Source organism: Poeciliopsis prolifica, unplaced genomic scaffold, assembly GCF_027474105.1.
Source record: "Poeciliopsis prolifica strain line A6 unplaced genomic scaffold, Auburn_PproV2 SCAFFOLD035, whole genome shotgun sequence".
Lineage (NCBI taxonomy): Eukaryota > Metazoa > Chordata > Actinopteri > Cyprinodontiformes > Poeciliidae > Poeciliopsis > Poeciliopsis prolifica.
This window is the reverse complement of record NW_026562410.1, coordinates 5,591,592-5,610,471: the sequence shown is the minus strand read 5'-3', so window position 1 is coordinate 5,610,471 and position 18,880 is coordinate 5,591,592. Positions and strand designations below refer to the sequence as shown.

At 42.7% G+C, this 18,880-nt stretch overlaps 1 protein-coding gene across 1 annotated transcript; it reads right to left on the bottom strand.

Moving 5' to 3' along the window:
• Nucleotides 1-12: 12 nt before the first annotated feature.
• sec31a (SEC31 homolog A, COPII coat complex component) lies at nt 13-18,845 on the bottom strand. Its single transcript, XM_055052377.1, is given in 29 exon segments — nt 13-1,413; nt 2,177-2,248; nt 2,334-2,453; nt 2,651-2,893; nt 3,325-3,380; nt 4,995-5,287; nt 5,289-5,391; nt 6,326-6,428; nt 6,814-6,921; nt 7,743-7,967; nt 8,222-8,395; nt 8,807-8,952; nt 9,045-9,171; nt 9,262-9,440; nt 9,902-10,013; nt 10,921-11,193; nt 12,108-12,149; nt 12,227-12,301; nt 12,384-12,599; nt 12,686-12,838; nt 13,077-13,238; nt 13,337-13,436; nt 14,095-14,237; nt 14,715-14,855; nt 15,554-15,649; nt 16,567-16,765; nt 16,865-16,988; nt 17,199-17,278; nt 18,641-18,845. Coding segments are annotated over 28 exon segments (4,044 nt in total). The 5' UTR covers nt 17,278; nt 18,641-18,845; the 3' UTR covers nt 13-1,233.
• Nucleotides 18,846-18,880: the final 35 nt, after the last annotated feature.

The following is an 18,880-nucleotide window of genomic DNA, read 5'->3' as shown; positions in this document are numbered from 1 at the left end:
AAAGACATAAGGTAATTTGTAAATAAATACTATTTATTGAAAATATTGCCTGTAGTCAGTCAGAAACAAAAAGACTTGTTTTCTCCTAGAACAGAAAGTGAGGTCGACCAATCAGGCAGCAGCCCTCATCGTTGCTGGAATGAATTATCAAGTACAGACTCCTTCCAGGTTCCCTCTGAGGTCCGATGGATCAGCACAGAATTTTCTCCTAACATTTTAAAGACAGCCGAGCCGAATGTGTGTGTGTGTGTGTGTGTGTGTGTGTGAGAGCATGCATATGCTGAAATACGATAAGCTTGTTTCCATAAAGGTCATTGCACGCTGTAGAGCCTCGTGATTACACTGCTAAAAAACATCAAAGTAAGACGAAAATAAAAACGAATTTAATAAAAACATAGATATTGTCAATAGGAGGGACTTTGCTGCTGTGTTGGTCGTCCAACGTGTTGACCGCAGCGCCACCAGTGGTGAAAGTAAGCGAGCTGAACTTGAGATCACAACACGAACATGGATTTGTGAAAAAGTAACTGGCCCTAATTACATAATACCCAGTTTGTTTTAAGTTTATCAACATGATTTTCTAAAGGTTCATTGCAAATTTTATGGACCTAAATTAAAGAAGAAAAAAAAAGAAGAAATTTGTGGATTGGAAGGCATAGAAGCGTTGATGTAGTGCACAGATTAGAGATTATAAAGACGAACAAGCGAAAGTTTCCTAAATCTGAAACTTGTCGCATCGTTGAATGAAATGTGAGCGAAAAGCATGCAGCAGAAATCTGCTATTAATACATAATTAATGCTAGCTTTAATTTGTGACATTATAACACTGAGTAGGAACACAGATGTCCCGTTTTTTTCACCATCATCACTCCTGACAGTTTTTTTTCTATTATTTTACACAGTTTTACCTTAAAAAGAGGTTTTGCATATTATTTGCCGCATCTGATTTAAACCCGTGGTTCAGAACCCGCCAGCCCATGTAAAGGCCGGTGTGGTATTTTTCTGAATAGCCCTTAATTTGACTCAATATTTACTTTCACCACCGAGCGTGACCGACCGCATGGCTTGTTTGAGTTGCGTCGTAAAACAAGAACAAACAAAACAAAACAAAAAAACGCAAATGGCACTAAGAACAGCCGACCGTTACAGCTGAGAAGTCTCAGGAGTCGTTCGCGTCGCTGACCGAACGAAGCAGCTCGTGAAACGGGCGACCGGCGGCGCCGCACTCGGATCTCAAACGCCGAGCTTGTTGGCTTGCGTCAGCACCACCTTCAGCACGGGCATGAAGGCCGACGTCTCGCTGAAGTTGCTGCTGCCGACGATGTGGGTGTGGATGTTCAGGCCCTCGGCGTAGGAGCGAGACTCCACGCTCCGCGCTATGCTGTGGAGTCCTCCGATGATGGCAGGAGAGAGCTGAGCGGAGGAGAAACGGCAGCGTTAGAAATAAATTCAATTCAAGGAAGAAAAAAAAAGTGTCTCATTTAGAGAATAAAGTCATAATCTTATGAGAAAATCTGGTTACGAGAATAAAGTGGTGGAGCAAAGTTGTAATAATATGAGAATAGAGTAATCAAATACAAGAATGAATTCATAAAATTAACATAAAGCAGAAGTATTACAAGAAAGTTGCAAAATACGAGAATCAAATCATGAAAATGAGAGAAAAGTCATAATGATACAAAAACAATGTCACAAAATATGAAAACAAAGTTATAATAGGAGAAGATCGTAGTAATACAAGAATAAAGTTATATTACCATAAAAAAGTTGTAAAATACGAGAATAAAATCATAAAATATCAGAAGAAAAGTTGTGATAATACCATAATAAATTCATGATATGAGAAGAATGTCATAATAATAAAGTCATATTATCCCAAAATAACATGACTTTTGGTATGACTTTACAACTTTAATTATTAAAATCAAAGTATTTTTTTTTTGTATAATAAAAATAAATATTTTTATTTATTTATTCATTTTATAAATTTTATATACAATATAAAGTTGTAAAAAGATGCATATTTGACGACTTTAAAGTCAGCAGTTTGGATGAATTCATGTATTAAAGTGGTCTAGTCAAAGTCAAAGACGTGCACACATACTGGTCATCCAATCTGGCCGTTTTGCGGTGAAACATTTGCGCCAAAGTCGCCGTGGCAGCGAGACACACTCACCGTCTGCTCCCTGAGTTTGTCGTAGAGCGCTTCCAAGCGTTTGTTGGCGTCGTCGAGCTTCCTCTTGGTTTGCTGTGAGGAGAGGACGAATAAACAAAGGCTCAGGTGTGTTGAACGGAGACAGAGGCGAGGCAGAGCTCGTCCACGACAGACTCACAGGGTCGGTCGCTACGGCCAAGCATTTCTGGATCAGACCCTCGAACGTCGTCTTCAGCACCAGGTGTTCGTCGGGGATTGGCTTCTTCATGATCTTCTCAGCAGGGATCGACTGCAGAGTCTGACAGCAGCGAACGCCGATCAGAGGCATTGTACATTTAAAAAAAAGATGGAAGGAAGTACATTTTGCGCAAAAATATTTTTAGACTAATCAGAAATTTTCTAAAAAAAAAACCACGTGATTGAACATTTGTGAGCAAAAGACGTCAGAAATGTTGTGTTTGAAATGATATGGACAGATGGCCATTAGATCCGTACCTGGATGGCGTCTCCTGTCGGTGCTCCAGGTGGGCCCTCCATGTTGGAGTTGGGCATTGAGGCTGGGTTCATGCTTTGACTGGGGAGCTGGGTCTGGTGCATGCCTGAGTATGGGCCCTGGGGGCCCTGCAGCAAATCCTGGGGGCCTCCAGACGACATGGGCTGAGCCTGAGGGTCGGCGCCCGGCGGGGCCAGAATGGGAGCCGTGATCGGGGTGGGTGGGGTGTAGTTCTGTGGAACCTGCTGTGGAGAAAAAACAATCATAAAAACAAAACATTTGCTCTATTTCAGCATCTAAAAACTCCTGGACTGGTCAAATGAGGAAAGGTGCGTTCCAGGCTATATGCAGGTCCATTTGTAGTTTTGGAGCCTTTGTGCTGTTTGAAGATTTAGTGTTTTGTTCGGCCTTTTAAACCGAGTTCTAGACTCCAAACAGGTAGGAACTGTGTGTTTCTCTCCAATCTGTCCTGAATCTTAATGAACGTAATCTGTTCAACAACAGGAGTGGAACCCCCCCCCCCTGTATATTTGTGCATCATTTCTGCAACACTAATGCTAGCATGCTAGCTAAGTGAAACATGCTTGTGGTCCATGGATGGAAACATTTATATAATAGCAGTGTCTGGTTTTGTTGTTGGTTTTTTTTTTTATATAAATAATGAATGCAGACTCACCTTCTTCTTTGGGGCTCGGGTCAGAGCTGGAGGGTCGTTCCAGCCATTCTGGGGTCCTACACACACACACACACACACACACACACACGAACACGCACGCACCTCAGCTGTTTGTTTTACCTTTTCTACATTTGCCAGCACACAATGTTCCACATTTGGCCTTTCTGACTCCTTTAACAGAGCTAGATGAACTCAGACACAGCTAGAAAACTCTTCATTATTCAGCATTACACTCTACATATGTGTTTATACACAAAACATTTCATATAAAGACAGTTCTTTATGACATTCAATATCTTTAAAACTGGTTACCAAGTATAACAATCATTTAAATTTCACATGAACATATACTAATGAATGAAAGTGAAATTAAAGTTTGATTTCTTTGCCTGGATAGTTTGACAACCAAAACAAATCAAAACCCCACTCCTTGTTGGTTAATCATTCTGAGGTTAGAGACCAATGCAGTCTTTATTGCATCATTAATTTGAAGTCATTACCTACAGAAAGCCATGCAAATTAACGCCACATCATTCCGACATTTTCCCAGTCACGATTTCTGTCTGTCTTTTTTGCTCTCAGCCAATCAGTGAGCTAGCAGCGACCACGAAGGGAGAACCGCCGTTCCTGACCCACCCTGCAGCGTGGCTTTATCTTGTATTCAGTTTAATCAACGTAACTAAATCATGTCATGTGCTGAATATTTTTAATTTTTGTAGAAATTTAGAAAAAAAAACATCTCTCAGAGACATAATTATTCTTCAAAGGCGTCCCTCATCAGTCAATTTGCAGAAATCAAACAATATTTTTTTGTTTAAATCTTTTTTAGTTGAGCAGAAAACTTTTGAATTAATCTGTGACTTTAGGAGTCTCTACAAACACACGTCTGCCAACAAGAACAACACATTCTGTTAAGTTTATTATTATTTATTCATATTTTTATTACAATTAGCAACTGTTTTTAATTAAAAAAATAATGTTCTCATTTTCTATAACTTTTTTAAGAGTAGGGCCAGCCACACGGCAACACAATGAGGTTAATGTTAGCATTTTAGCTCATTTTGACATGTAAGCTAAAGATAACCTGAGTGGAGTAAGTCACTGTTAGCCAACATGCTACTGAAAGCACAGATGCTATTCATAGCATTCTAGCTAACCATAGCATCTTAGCTAACTTAACCTGGAACACTAATGATTGCTCAGTAATTGGCTCAAGTCAATGATACTGATAGCATCTTAGCTAACAGTAACATTTGGGCTAATTCTGAACGTTCTTACGAGACGCAACAAAAACTATCTGATGTTTTAAGCTGCCAAGGTTTTTACACTTAAACTTTAGGACTGCAGAACATTCGTGTCAGTTTTTATTTTTCAGAAATTTTCTATTTATTATTACGATTATTATTATTATCAATACCACTACCTTTTTACATTTTGTTTTACTTTTAAGTTTTACTTTTCTAAAATTTACTTCATCATCTTCGTTACCATTATTATCACTACCTAATTTTTTTTACTATTCTTAAAATATGTAATATGCTTATTTTTTACTACTCCTACTTCTAATAGTACTACAAATACTATCATAACTCATGTGAATCTTCCCTGTGAGGGTGAGTGAGCTGGTGAGCAGGACAGACAGAGTGAGAGATGATCAGAGCCATGCAGACCTGTTCTCTTAGAGGCGGGGATCAGCCCGGGGTCGGAGTCTAGCTGTGTACCTGAGCCTCCGCTCGGTGGAGGATGCAGAGGAGGCGGCATGTACGACACGGGAGATCCTGGCCCGCCGTGCTGGAAAGACGCTCCGGAGGACGGCGGAGCGGAGAAGGAAGACGAGGTGGGAAAGAAAGGAGGGCGAGAGGGAGGAGAGGAGGACAGGCCGTGGCTGGCAGGAGGCTGGCCCGGATAGAGAGGAGGCGGGACGGGTTGGGTGTACTGAGAGAGGAAGCCCGGGGGCTGAGGGCTCAGCAGGAGGACTGTGAGGAGGAGCGGTAGAAGAGTACTGAAGAGGCTGATAGACAGGAGCCCCCCCAGGTCCAGGCGGGTACTGGTTGATCTGGGGGTAGGCTGGGAGGCACACGGGAAGTTCTGTTAGTACAACAAAACAGCTGCGACGTGCAACAGTACGGCTACACTGCAGGCTCTACGTGTAGCTAGAGAGGAGTCGATGAGCAGAGAGCTGAGAGCTCACACAGACGAGTCATAGACATTCCAGAATCAGGCGTTAGAATCTAACATTTCCACAGACAAATGTTGTTCTAGAGAGCAGAGCTGAAGGCGTTCACTGGAAATGACATGTCAGAGAAAGTTGCCCCTACGCTGCTAGTTGGACTGGAGGTCAGAAGGATGCTACCTTCTCCCCCGAGCCTCTTTTACTTTCAAAAAAAAGAAAAGACAAATCTCACTGTTTGGGAACATTTCTGTTCATGCTCTGGATTGAAAACGCTGCCAACAGTTACTTTCATGAAGGAAAGCTGCTTTAGAAGCCCAGATGGGATACAGACAGGAGATCAGTTCAGCAGGTGACAGCTGAGCAGATAACCTGAATATCAGCTTGTACACATGTAAGAATTTATGGCAAAAAAAAGCATAATATTTTACACAAAGACCTGAAATCGAGTTAGCGTTAACAGAACTAATGAAGGCCGCATGAAATTCCTAGTAAGTAGAACTACATGACCAATAAGTTTAATTTGGATTAGTGCAGCTAACGTTTTAGCTAGCGGTGCCCACCACTGCCTGGTTCTGGTTCAGAATACCAGTGTCTCATAGTGTAAGCAGCTACATCAGTTCAAGACCTCAGAAAGTGCTGATCTGGTCGTATTAAGCCCGATTAGTGTATCTGGGCATCACAGGAGCTTCATTTAAAAGTTCTGCAACATTGACTGGATAATACATGTCATCTATCTGGTTTCTAAAACAACAAGACATGGAAACTCACGTTCGCATCGACAGCTTCATTACACCTGGACACCAATAACACACTTGAAGTCCCACTTACGCTGGTACTGATGAGAGTACATGTAGCCAGGAGTGGAGGAGGCCGAAGGGGCTGCTGGTGTGCTGGAGGCTGGCAGGCCGAACATCGGGTTTGGAGGCTCCGCCTGAAAGATTGAAGCAATTTCAGTGAAACTAATAGCAACAGAAAGAGGGCGAGCTAATTACCTACTAAACTGGCTCCCACAAAAATCCATTCAGCTAAAGGCTGCGGTTCATTATCAAAGAACGGCAAGTGTTTACACGTATGAAGAAAAATGCAAGTCGTGCAATGAAATAATCCAAACGGAGACAATTGGATGAGAGGAAACGCATCAGAGCCTCAGGAAAAAAAGAGGAAACGGTTGACAGGAAGTGGGCTACCGAAGCGGGCATCGCCATAACGAAGCAACAATTTTGGACCTGGAGCATGTGTCCGACACATAAAAGTTGGATTTATTTGATCGTTTTGAAACAGGATGCATGTCAAGTCAGGGATGGAGGTTTGTGTACCTGCTGGTCTGGGGTGTTGCCTACATGAGGAGGAGGAGGAAGAGGGACATTTGGGAGGGCTGTGGGAGTTTGGTTACTCCAGGAGGTGACGGTGGAGGCAGCCCTCACCTGAAGCAAACAGAGACACAGGGTGATGCAACAGAGGAGGGATGGCCACAGCATGGGACAGAGGGAGAGGAACGCCACCAGGAGAACATCACTATGAAGACGAGTTAAAGGGAAAGCTTTGGTTTTTAAAAAAGGGATGAAGTACCGATGAGCAGTCGGAGTGAGCTAGGTAGTTCTCATTTGAAGCGGAAGCCATGTGTCTTTTTCAGGCAGATGGTGTCATTTTACAGCACAATCACGTTACCTTCAGTCGCTTTAAAAATGATACATACGCTGATATGGCTTCAAAGAAATTTACTTTGCAATTTAACGCCTAGATATTGGGACTTTGTCTCTTTAAAAACTCCTGCTCTTTCTGAAACTCCACCATCAGGAAGTCACCACAACATGGCTCCTCTATCAACCCTATAGAAACATTTTTACCACCATGTCACTGAGAAGTGACTCATACAATTAGTTCAGCAGGTGCTCAGTTCTACCAGGTGTTTGCTCATTGCTACTGGGTAGGGTTTGGGTTCCCCCACTCAGTCTGAAGGAGCTGAGTGGGGAGTCAAGGAGGAAGGCAACTTGGAGAAAGCTTGGAAACTGCAGGTCTGAGGAGGCGTTTTGCACAGCACAATGGTTGCCATGGAGATTAAAGGATTTCTCAAACATCATAAAAGAATCAAAGCAACTCCAATTGGGTTTTTCATGTGGGAATGACATCATGACGTGACGTAAAGCTAAAAAAATAAACGTTGATTTTACGCAATCCTGCCCCTTTAAACCACGACTTGTAAGAAAACCTTTGACCCCTTGACGGGTTCGTTAGGAGAACATACCGGCTGGTAATACTGTGGCTGAGGTGGGGCAGAAGCAGGCGTAGGGCCCGGTGCTGGAACTCCCGCAGCAGGTTGCGGGACCAACGCCGGCTGGACCTGAGGGAACGGATGCTGGGGGAGAGCTGGGCGGCCGGGCAGCTGAGATGCAACTCTTTGGGTTTGTGCCGGCGCTGCTTGCTGCCCTAAAGCCCGGATCAGACGGTCCCGGAGCTGCTGCACCACAACCTGGAGGGACGGAGATCGAACTGAGACCCAACACTCAGGAAACACGGCCAGGCTTAGGTCCTGCGCACTCAAACCCATATGTGCACTTCGACTGAGTACACACTTCATAGAAGGGTGTAGGGTGCCATTTTTTAAAATTTATTATCGTTAATTCACCAATTAGTGCATACAAAACAAACATTACAGACCAACAAACAAACTCCAGTGTATTTAGGTTTAACTGAATGAACCATGGTAACAGCGGTGCTGCAGACCTGGTTGGTGTTGTCGGGCAGGTATGTGATGGCCGTGGACAGACCGCCCTGAGAGGCCAGCAGGCTGGCGTACTGGCTCATCTTCTCAGCCAGCAGGATGCCGATCGCTGCAGGTCCGGAGCGCTGAGTCAGCTCCACCGCCCGACGCAGCACCACCACCTTCTCCACTAGGTCCTGAGGCAAACGAAGGTGGGATAATCTGAATAAAACATGCTCAGGATCATCTATATTTCAGTTTTTATGTTTGTTCTCTCCAGGTACTCCGGCTTCCTCCCACAGTCCAAAAACATGACTGTCAGGTTAACTGGTCTCTCTAAATTCTCCCTAGGAATGTGTGGATTCCTAGTGTGTGTGCATGGTTGTTTGTCATGTAATTGTGTGTGTGGTGCTACAAATGCTGTGCAATGTAGTCACTGTGCTGCAAAACTATTTATTACCTAAAGAATAAGTAAATTTTTTTAACCAAAAATAGTACTTCAAAATATTGCGATAAAATTCTAAGTCTATTTCGCCCACTCCTACAGGAAGTCGGCCATTTTGAAGCCTCCCCATTCAGTTTGCAGCGTTAAGAAGAAATCCACAAACCTGCAGGGAAAGAGGGCAGTGTCCATCCTGAGCTCTGCTCCAGCAGGACACCAGCTTCTCCACGTTACCCGCACAGATGTAGCACAGACAGGCCTGAGACTGGAGCTGCGGGTCCTCTGCTGCCTCCAGTCTGCTGCCGAGAAGGTCTGACAAACGGAGGCGTAAAAAAAAGAAGGTAAAGGTAAAGGTGGTAAAACTGGGATAAGTTTATAACAAGAACAGGCGCGTGACGCCTCACCGCAGAGGGAAGAGAACTCCTCGGGCCGAGCGTAGGTCATGACGGCAGCCATAGCCTCCCTCCAGTTCTGCAGATCGCACGTCTTCAGGATGTCGTGCCAGTCTTTCATGACCACGGCGCTGATCAGCTGCGGGTCAGACGCAGACTTCCATCATAAATAATAGACTCTCTTTAATGAGCAAACTCTCACAGCGGCGGTTTTTCCCCGAGGAGTCACCTTGGTGATCTTGCTGTTTGCTTTGGTGAAATACTTCCTCTGGGTTTTCTCCAACAGGTCGGCTCCTCCGGCGATCGCCAGGATGATGCTGTCTGCCATTCGGTTGTCATGGAGACAGAGCTCCACGGCGCCCTGAAAGTCTCCAGTCAGCAGGGCCTGAGTGATCAACCCGTCCACATCTAATGAAAAGAAAGTAAATACAGTGACTTTTTTATATGAATAGTAATTTTTTGAAAAATAATTTGCTATAAATAATCTGCATAAAAACATCCTGGTCTGGTCAATCTTTAAAATGGACTAAACGTTATTTCCTCAACAATTAAAGCCAAATTCGTTCCAATAAATTAAAAAAAGTTTAATTTGAGCTTCTGCAACATGCTATGTTGGTTTAGCACATTAGCATCAGCCACTGCTAAATACTATGTTGGTTTAGCACATTGGCATTAATGTGATGCCCGCCACAGTCAGAGCTGTCAGAAAACCCAGTGCTTCACGGTGTGGTGTGTCAGAAACTACATCGGTTCAAAACCATATCTTAAATATGTTGTGAAAAAAAAAGGCTTTATTTGGCTAAAATTTTTCAACACAGTTTTATGGATTCTTTCTTTCTCTCTCTCTCCTTGAGCCAGCATGGCGATACCTTGACTGACGCAGAGATGGACTCCTCCTGCAGGAGTGGGAACTGGAGGGGGGATCTCTGCTGGTGTCGCAACAAGACTGCTCTCCTCCACCTCCACCTGGGCTGTCAGGTCCTGAAGCATAAAATGAAATGTTTTCTACATCTAAAAGCTGCAGAATAACTTCAAATCATTAAAAAAGACAGAGAGGACTTGCTTTGATGCAAGGAGTACAGTAAAGGCTCAATTTTGTGGTCCAACACATTTAAATCTGATTGCTACCTTTTTGTGACTGTCATCTTATTTGTAATGAGTTTTATGTCCATAAATCCTTTTTAAACCTCTGCAGCGCATTTTGCATTGCAATTTTTTACACATTATTTTCTCATATATTTTTCCAAAATGGTTCTGCAACAAATTTGATTGGAAATAACAGGTGTTAGGAATCACAACACGCAAACAGAGATATCTTCTGTGATATTTTCAGAATTCAGAAAGTCTAACATGGCATCATGTTGGATGTGCAATTCTTGCACTGCACAAAAATCCACAGGTTTAATCTTTTTCAATGGAAATGCTGCTTTGTTTGCCTAAAACGTCCAACACACTTACGTCTACGATCCTTTCTTTTTTCTTTTTTTTAGAGACTTACTCACAAGCCAAGAAAATTTTGGGAAGTTCTTAAAATGCAACCGAGTTCAACTGGAATTTTCTTTTGCGCTGCCGTGTGAACAGGAGTTATTCAGCATGAACGCAGCACCTTCACTTGAATGAACCCACATTACTCTGACTGACAGATATTCTCATTGATTAATCTCCTCTCAGTGGCTCCTAATAGAGAATCACCAGCGGTATGCAGCGAGCTGAACAACTGGCACCGAGGACAGAGAGCAAGACTAAACCTGCACAAACTTTTCCCAAACAGTGGAGACAATAAACCTTACTTCCAGAGCAACTGCATTAAAAAGCACCTGCGTGAGCCTGTGTTTAGTCGTGCAGTGATATTAAATGCAGCTTAAGAATAGTTCTCATCAAACTATACCTCATTCAGAGGAATCTCCTCCTCTTCGTCCTGTTTCTCCTCCTCCTCCTCTTCCTCCTCTACCATGTTGGTGTCCAGTTCGCTGTCAGGACCATCTTCCGGCTCTGCCGGCTCCTCGCTGTCCGGATCTGGTGTGGAGTTCAGCTGGAGCGCGGCTGCAGGCTGGAGGTTTGAGGCAGCGATCAGGTCGAACGCTGCCTCTGGAGAGTCAGCAGGGGGCGCCAGGCTGAGGTCCGCTGGAGGCAGTGGAGAAGCGGGGGCGGACAAGTCCGGCTGTAGAGCAAAAAGACAAGTTCGGGACGGAGACGAGACGAGATGGAGGATTTGAGAAAATTTTTTTACAAATATAAAGAAAGAAACAAACAAGCCAATGTCTGATTTCATTGGTTGGAAACATCTCTGGGTTTCATGTTACAAGGAGTCGATGTATGGAAGGATGGACAGACATAAAAATGGTGGTCAAACAGACAAAAGGGTTGGGAAAGATGGTGGACAGACAGCTGGATGATTGAAGGCACAAAAATGGTGGATGGATGGATCCAACTATTTACAAAAATACAAATAAGTGAGATGAAGATTTTAAATAAAACAAAACTCCCCGTATTTATTCCTTACCAGAATTTTCTTGCTACATAAAACCATTTTTTCTGCTCTTTATGGCTGCTTCAAAGTTAAATGTTGATTTATATGCAAATTATTTTAATTTGCTTTCTGACTGGGAAGTTTGTTAAAATAGGATTTTATTTCAGTTCGCTTTTTTTCACCCCAACTGAGTGAAAATCCTGAAGCTACAAAAACAGGAGATGAAATCTTGCAACACTTCCTTATTGCACAACCTGACAAACCCACAGCCTCAAGCCTGATGATGCACAACTATCATCACAATAATAACAGTTATTACTTTTGGCAGAAAATAAATGTTACTAAAACAATTAAGTTAGTGCATTTTTACTAATAATAATGGATGAACTGGGTTCCTGTCTAAGAAAGAAATTCAAATAATTTACTAAATTATTTGAATCTGCTAAATTGGTACTGCGGCCATAAGATGCAGCATTAGTCCAACGCCATGCTGCTTTTGCTCTGAGAAAAAGTTGAGTAATGAGCACAATTTTTTTTTTCTGGACGCATCTTCCCAAATGCTAAAAAATTCCCTTAAAACATAGAAGTTAAGCGTTTCAGCTTACCTGAGAGATGTTAGCAGGTTTCTCCTCTAAAGCTGCCGAAATCTGTAAACATGACAAACACATTTATCACAAGACGTCAAGATGAACAGACAAGCTCGAGGCTATGTGAATGCAGTCACCTTGGAGGCGACCTCCTCTTTGTTGTAGCCCAGGAGCTCCAGGTACTTGCTGCGAACATCGCTTTCGAAATTCACCTAGCAGAAAGAAATAACTTAGAAACAAAAAGCGAGTGTGTTGTACTGGAGACTCTTCTTTGAAACAGGCCGACACTCCTACCTTCAGGAAGGACCAAACTGTTCTCTCAAACTCGTTGGCAGCCACGCTGATCTTCTCCTGGCAGAAGTCCATGAAGCCGCCCGAGCTCAGCGTGGCCTGCAGCCGGTCGGAGCGCTCCAAAAAGGCCGTTTCAGTAACGACCTGACTGATGTGAACGACGTGGGATGCGGGCTGCTGAGGCTTCGCGTTCTCCAACGACACCAGCTTCCCTCCGAACTGGGAGAAAAAACAAAAACAAAACAAAAAACACAGAATATAAACGATGCCGGTTTCCACTAAATAACGGAGCAAAGCTGACTCACGGCAAAGGAGGCTCCCACTGGTCTGCGGATCCACTTGGGGGGCTTCTTCAGGGGGTTGACCGCAGCCGGAGCGGCGGGGGTTTGCGGCAGCTGCAGAGGAGGCAGCGGCTGCCCCGTCCCAAACGGGTCCAGGTTCCCAAAGGAGTTGCTGATCTGAAGCGGAGCAAAGAAAGACGCACTGGAAATCTCACTAACTCTCGCAGCACAAAGCAGAAATGATAACAGATGCAGAAGCAGTCATGCTTTTCACAGCTAAAACGTTTTGCCGTGATTTTATGTGTGAATAATAATAAGACACATAGCTGAAAATCATCAAGTTTCTTTTCATTTATCATGAAGTTCATTTGATTCATTGCTTAAATTGCGATGGGCTTAATAGTGAAGCTCTCACCTGATCGGCATGCCTCTGGCTCTGCGCCTGGCTGCTGCCTCCCATGATGGAGTAGATGTCGATGTGGCCGTCGAAGCCCGCGGCCGACAGCACCGCGGGGTTCCTGGGGCACCACTGGATGTCAAAGCACCACTGGCTGCTGGTGGGCAGCTCGTACAGAACCTGGAGGTTTAGGCCAATTGTTCTCTTGTGAACCAAATGCTGAGAAGGTGAAGAAAATTTAGACGAACCGACGTGACAGACAGTAGGGGAGGCGTTACCTCTCCTGTGTTGGGGTTCCAGCACAAGATGCGGCTGTCCTTCCCGCAGCTCAGGAGCAGCTCCGGATCGGCCAAGCTCCAGGCGATAGCCAGGACCCCTCTGCACAAAACAGAGCAGCATCATTAGGCCAACTGGGTCGGGAGACTGAAAGGTTTTCACAGCCACTCGGCTCCTTCAGACTAGCCAGCAGCAATTAGCAAACACCTGGTGGAACTGCTGAGATCATTATAGGAGCTACTCAGAGTAACGCCGGAAAAGACCTTGTTAAAGAGTTAATGGAGTCATGCTGCGATGACTTCCTGAAGGTGGAGTTTCAGAAAGAGCAGGAGCTTCTTAAAGAGACAGAGGGCCAATTTCAAAGCGCTAAATTTCAAAGTTTAAATTTCTTTTAAGTCATATTTGATAAAAATAGTATTTTTACAACAATTCAAGGCAACATAGTTACTTCACTGTGCTATAAAATGCCTGAAAAATACATAATACAGCCCCTTAAAGTGTAGCCATTTCTGTTTCTGTGTGATGAGGCAGCGTGTGGCCTAAGGAGATTAACACCCTGCATCAAGGTGAGCATAATTATTACTTTTTCTTTAGAGGCAAACAGGAGATTTAACCAACTCTGAAATGTCAAAAATGACCAAAAAGACTCTCAGAGACATGCAGCACTCATTACAGACTCTGTTTACATTTACATTATAAAAGCCTAAATATAAAGACTGGTGAATAAAGCATGCCAGAGGAAGGGAACAGAAGTTTTTACCGCGTGTGGTGCTCTAAAATCTTGAGAGGAGAGGAAGCGAATCGCAAGTCCCACATCTGGATGACCGGCAGCCGGTCGTCTTCTGAGGCCAAGACCAGCTGAGTGGCCACTTCAGGGTTCCAGGCCAGCCCAGAGCAATGCATCTGGAGGCAGACGCAGGAGAGCACAGCAGCAGGGTGAGAGCCGCTCCACAACAGGGCAGAAACTAACGGCTATTTTTAGTGATCGATTATTCTCACGATTAAGCAATTAATCATATAAAAAATGAAAAATTCTACAGATGTTTTCTTTAAGCCTTTTTACCTAAGCGATGTTGGAACTATATTAAGCAGTGCAAATAAACAAATTATTCAATTCCTTTTTAAATAAGATTGTATTGCCTAAAATGCAATAGCATGCAGTTCTTTTAGTAAATTTAAAATTGAAACTTGAGGAGTTTTGGCTAAAACTCATTTAGTTGCAATATATTTTGTACAGTTTTGGCTCTGGGTCTCTGTACACCAGTTGACAATTAATCGATGACCAAACTAGTCGTCCATCGTTCCAATAAGCGATAAATCACAATGAATTGTTTCAGCCCGGCTCCGTGATGTTCTGCACGCGCTCGGCGGAGGACCTACTCTGTTGCTGTGGTCGCTGACTTTGATGATGAGGTCGTTCTTCCGCAGGTCCCACACCGAGGCCCTGCCGCTCGGGCAAGCCGAGGCCAGGATGTGCTGGACCTGTTTGTTCCACGCCACGCAGCTGATGTCCTCCTGCGGCTTCAAGAAAAAAACCCCGATATGTTTTAATACATTCGATAGAACTCAACATAGACAATATGGAGAGTGAAGTGTGCCAAATTACAAAATATAAAATTACTTTTGAAATAACTTAAATCTGTCATTAGTTTTTTGCAGTGTAAAGAAATACAGAAATAATTTGATAAATATAGAATTCATTATATGTGTCTCATGTGAAAGAATTGATTTCATTTTAAAGACTACATGTTATTATTTTATGATTTAATTAATTATTCCATGCTCCTATGCTGAAGCGTATCATCAATTGATACATTTCACGATTTATAACTATAGTTTAAACTATAGGCGGGATTAAAGCAAGATCCTGACATCTGATTGGCTGATTCAAACATGAGATTAATTCATAAAGTGCTTCAGTACAGAAACATGAAATAATTTATTTCTAGTTTTTAAAATGAATACCTTTATTTGAGAAACAAATAAATCTACGAATAAGTCATTTTCTATTTTCATTTCCAGTTTTATCAAATGAATGACAACTGAATTATTTATTTAGTCTAATTTGGCTCTCTTCATGTTCCACAATAATGTTTGAAGGTCATCTCAGTTGCAAAGTGAAGACTGGCATTTTTTTCCAACTTTTGTTAAAGCAATTTTTAACTTTCAGCAAAGTTAGATATTAATAAAGCCTAAAAATGCTGCAAACATAAACCTACCTGCGCTTTAGGTCCTGGTGTCATGGGAGAGCCAAAATTATTCATGTCCCAGATGTAAATTTCTGATTCATTCCCACCAGATGCAACCAAGTTTGACTACGGAAAAAAAAGGGAAAATAGTCAGAATAAAAATCTCCTTGGAAAAAATTCATACCTCTTAAACTTTCCCAGTGGTTTTCAGGTAATTTGATTGGTGTGTTTCACTGACACAAACCATCCAACTAGGAAAGTGGTTTTCAAAAGTAGCTAATAACTAAAACTAAAAAATGTGTCATGCATTTTATTATTTTGAGACCATTATCAAGTAAAACACTGATACAGGTTGAATAATGCAAGTTTGTTCTCTCACAGTTCAGAACATTTTGTTCAAATCTTGTTTGAAATTTAATTTGGATTTTGTTCAGAACTCTCCACGCTGAAACTGGAAGATGTTTTAAAGTATCCAAGATGAAACATGCCACCCAAAAGCAATACATCGTAAGGAAACAGAAAAAAAACCCACAAACGAAACCATAAATAAAATACATTATTAATGATTGATCATCAAAATGGAAACTAATTGAATGACAGCTTATTGAGGCAATTTTAGCAAGTTCTCACTTAAAATGTAAAAAAAATAATACAAACAAACAAGGTTTATGTCCTCTCATTACTACTTTGCAATTCAAAAAATACTTTATTGATCCCAGAGGGTAATGAAATGTTGCTGTCGCTCATATTAATTCAAATTCTTCAAAGATTTGTTGCAGCTGGTGACAGATATGGGAAGTAAAGATCCCCTGTAGCAGTCTATATTACAGCAAACTTGAAGAAGCCTCTGACTAAAGACACTGTTTTTCCAAGACAAATTCTCTCCTGAAGAGAATGAGCTGCTGGTCCAATAATTTTCTTGATTTTATATTTTAAAAAGTAACGTGAAAAAGGTTAAAAAAAAACATGAAGATTTTTTCCATTGGAGCTAAAAGGGAAATAATTTAGACAAAAACAATTCTCGGGGCCGGAAGGCTATATACCTGGAAATGGTTGATGTCGAGGGCCCTCACTGGCCCCGTGTGCCTGACGCTCTCGGCTACGATGACGTCGCTCTCTCCGGCCATGATCTTGGCGGCGTCGTACAGGATGACGTTGCCGTTCTCCCCGCCGGCGATCAGCACGCCGGACGGGTGGCCCTGAGCGTCCATGCCAGATGGGCCCCACACCAGTTTATGATATCTGTGGGGAGCAAAAAAAAAAAAAGTGAACGTGTGAGAGGAGAAAGGGCAAAACGCACACACACACAAAAACAGGAGAAATAGAGAAACTCTTCTCCACCTGTGAGTGGAGGAGAAGCTGCCACATGACTTCATGTCCAGAGACGGATCAGCCAGGTCCAACTCGAAGATCTCAAGGGAGGCACTGGTGCTGAAGGAGGCGTCCAGCTGCTGGGCGGACGTTCCTGCACAGACAGAACCGGAGAAGTACAGCATTTAAGTAGACGGGTCTTCCTTTCCTTAAACCACAGAAGCAAGTCATTTACACAAACCATGGCAACAAAGACTCCAAGATTCACTTATATTCAAGAACAACCTTCCTTTTGATACCTTTTGGTGTCAAAAGGCCAAAATAATAAAGTTAAATCCCTTTATTTTCGTTATTAGGCTCAAACCTGTTGCCAGGTAGATCGGGTGATGCTGAGCCGGACTCCAGCTCTGAATGGCTGTGCGGCTGATCTCTTTGAGTTTCATCCTGGACGAAAAAACAAAACCAAAAAAAAAAGAAAAAAAATGTTAGAATGTGACATATTAAAATTATGACAGAACTGGTGAAAGCTGTGCTGGTTTGTTGGGAGTGGGGGGCCGTCATGCAGCTTTTCTCCCAACATCTTTTTTAGAATTTTTTTTTTCGACACTACGTTTAGTTTTTTTTTCGAGTGAAGATTTCTGCACACTCTACCCTCTCTTAGTAGCTTCATTACATGGAGCCAAAAAAAAAAGTGCATCAGATACGCACACACCTGCTGTTTAAGCTAAAGTGAGAAGACCTATTGTTTATACACAAGATATTTAAAATCATATTTTGTATTGGTATGTTTTTGTTATTTTTTTTATTTTAGCCTTTAAAATACCAGAATAAGTATATGACATAATATTTTTTGTTATTATGACATGTTAAATACAATGTTACTCAGTACTTCAGTAGATTTTTGTATTTTCTTTATCCCTACTTGAGTCACTTATTAGTTTTACTTCAGCAGAACAATGTTCATTTAGCTCTCACTTGAGTGCAAATCGTTGGCTACTCTACCGCTTTTTCATTTAATCACAGCAGAATTTTGTTTTCAAGAAAATCTGTGATCTTATAATGCAGATCATTGTAAGATCAAGGTGGATAAGCAGAAGAGCAGACTGTAGTAACACTGCTGTTCAGAGTTAATCATTCTAGAAGCAGAACAGATGCAGCAGGCTGAACTTGGGGCCATTTTTAGCTCTTCCCAAACCTGATAACATACATGGATGCAACAAAAAGAGAGTGACACTGAATATTCTCAGAAACAATAGGAAACACTGAAAAGTTTGAAATGGGGCCGGTTTGAATGGCTCATGCTGCACAAAATTGTTTATATTGATCTTCCAGAATCTGATCTGTCCTTAAAGAGACAGTAACCTAGCACGGCTTCAATGACACTTTAGAAATATGTGGCATGTTTTTCACACTTGAGTCTGATTCCAGGACAGCTTAGTTCCAGAATAACAGACACAGGCCTCGTTTTCACACTGCCTCTATGATTCATATGAAGTGACAGAGGGGGAATTTCACAGAAAGGAGGATTTCTCTCAAGAAATTGAGAATCTGGATTGATTTCGCAGGGAAAAACACTCGAGCTAACAGCAGGAAGCTAACAGCTGATGCAGGAGAGCAAAAAGCTTTAAAGAGTGGGAACACTGCTGCTGAAACGCAGCCCGCGTGCCACTGTCAACTCCACAAGCTGTCCGCGAGAGCGTTACCTGTTTTCAGTTAGTGCCGTAGTAGCAACATAAGCAATGAAAATCAGTAGCAGACCTACACACTCGCAGACAGAGATCTTATTACTTCTCTAAAGCGGCTTACCTTCCCCTCCGAACCGCTCCTCACATGAACGCAACAACGAAACAAACACACGCAGCCTCCGGCCTGAGGAAGTTCCCGTTTCGAGTCTGCTCCGGTGAATAACGGGTGTGTAGACAGAGGAACAGGCTACCGGGTCCCGGCTGCGGACTCTCAGGACAGGTTTCCACGTCCCCACTGGTCTCCATCAACGTGGCACTAAGCAACAACCTCCTCCCACGAAGAAGAACGCCGGCTTCCGGG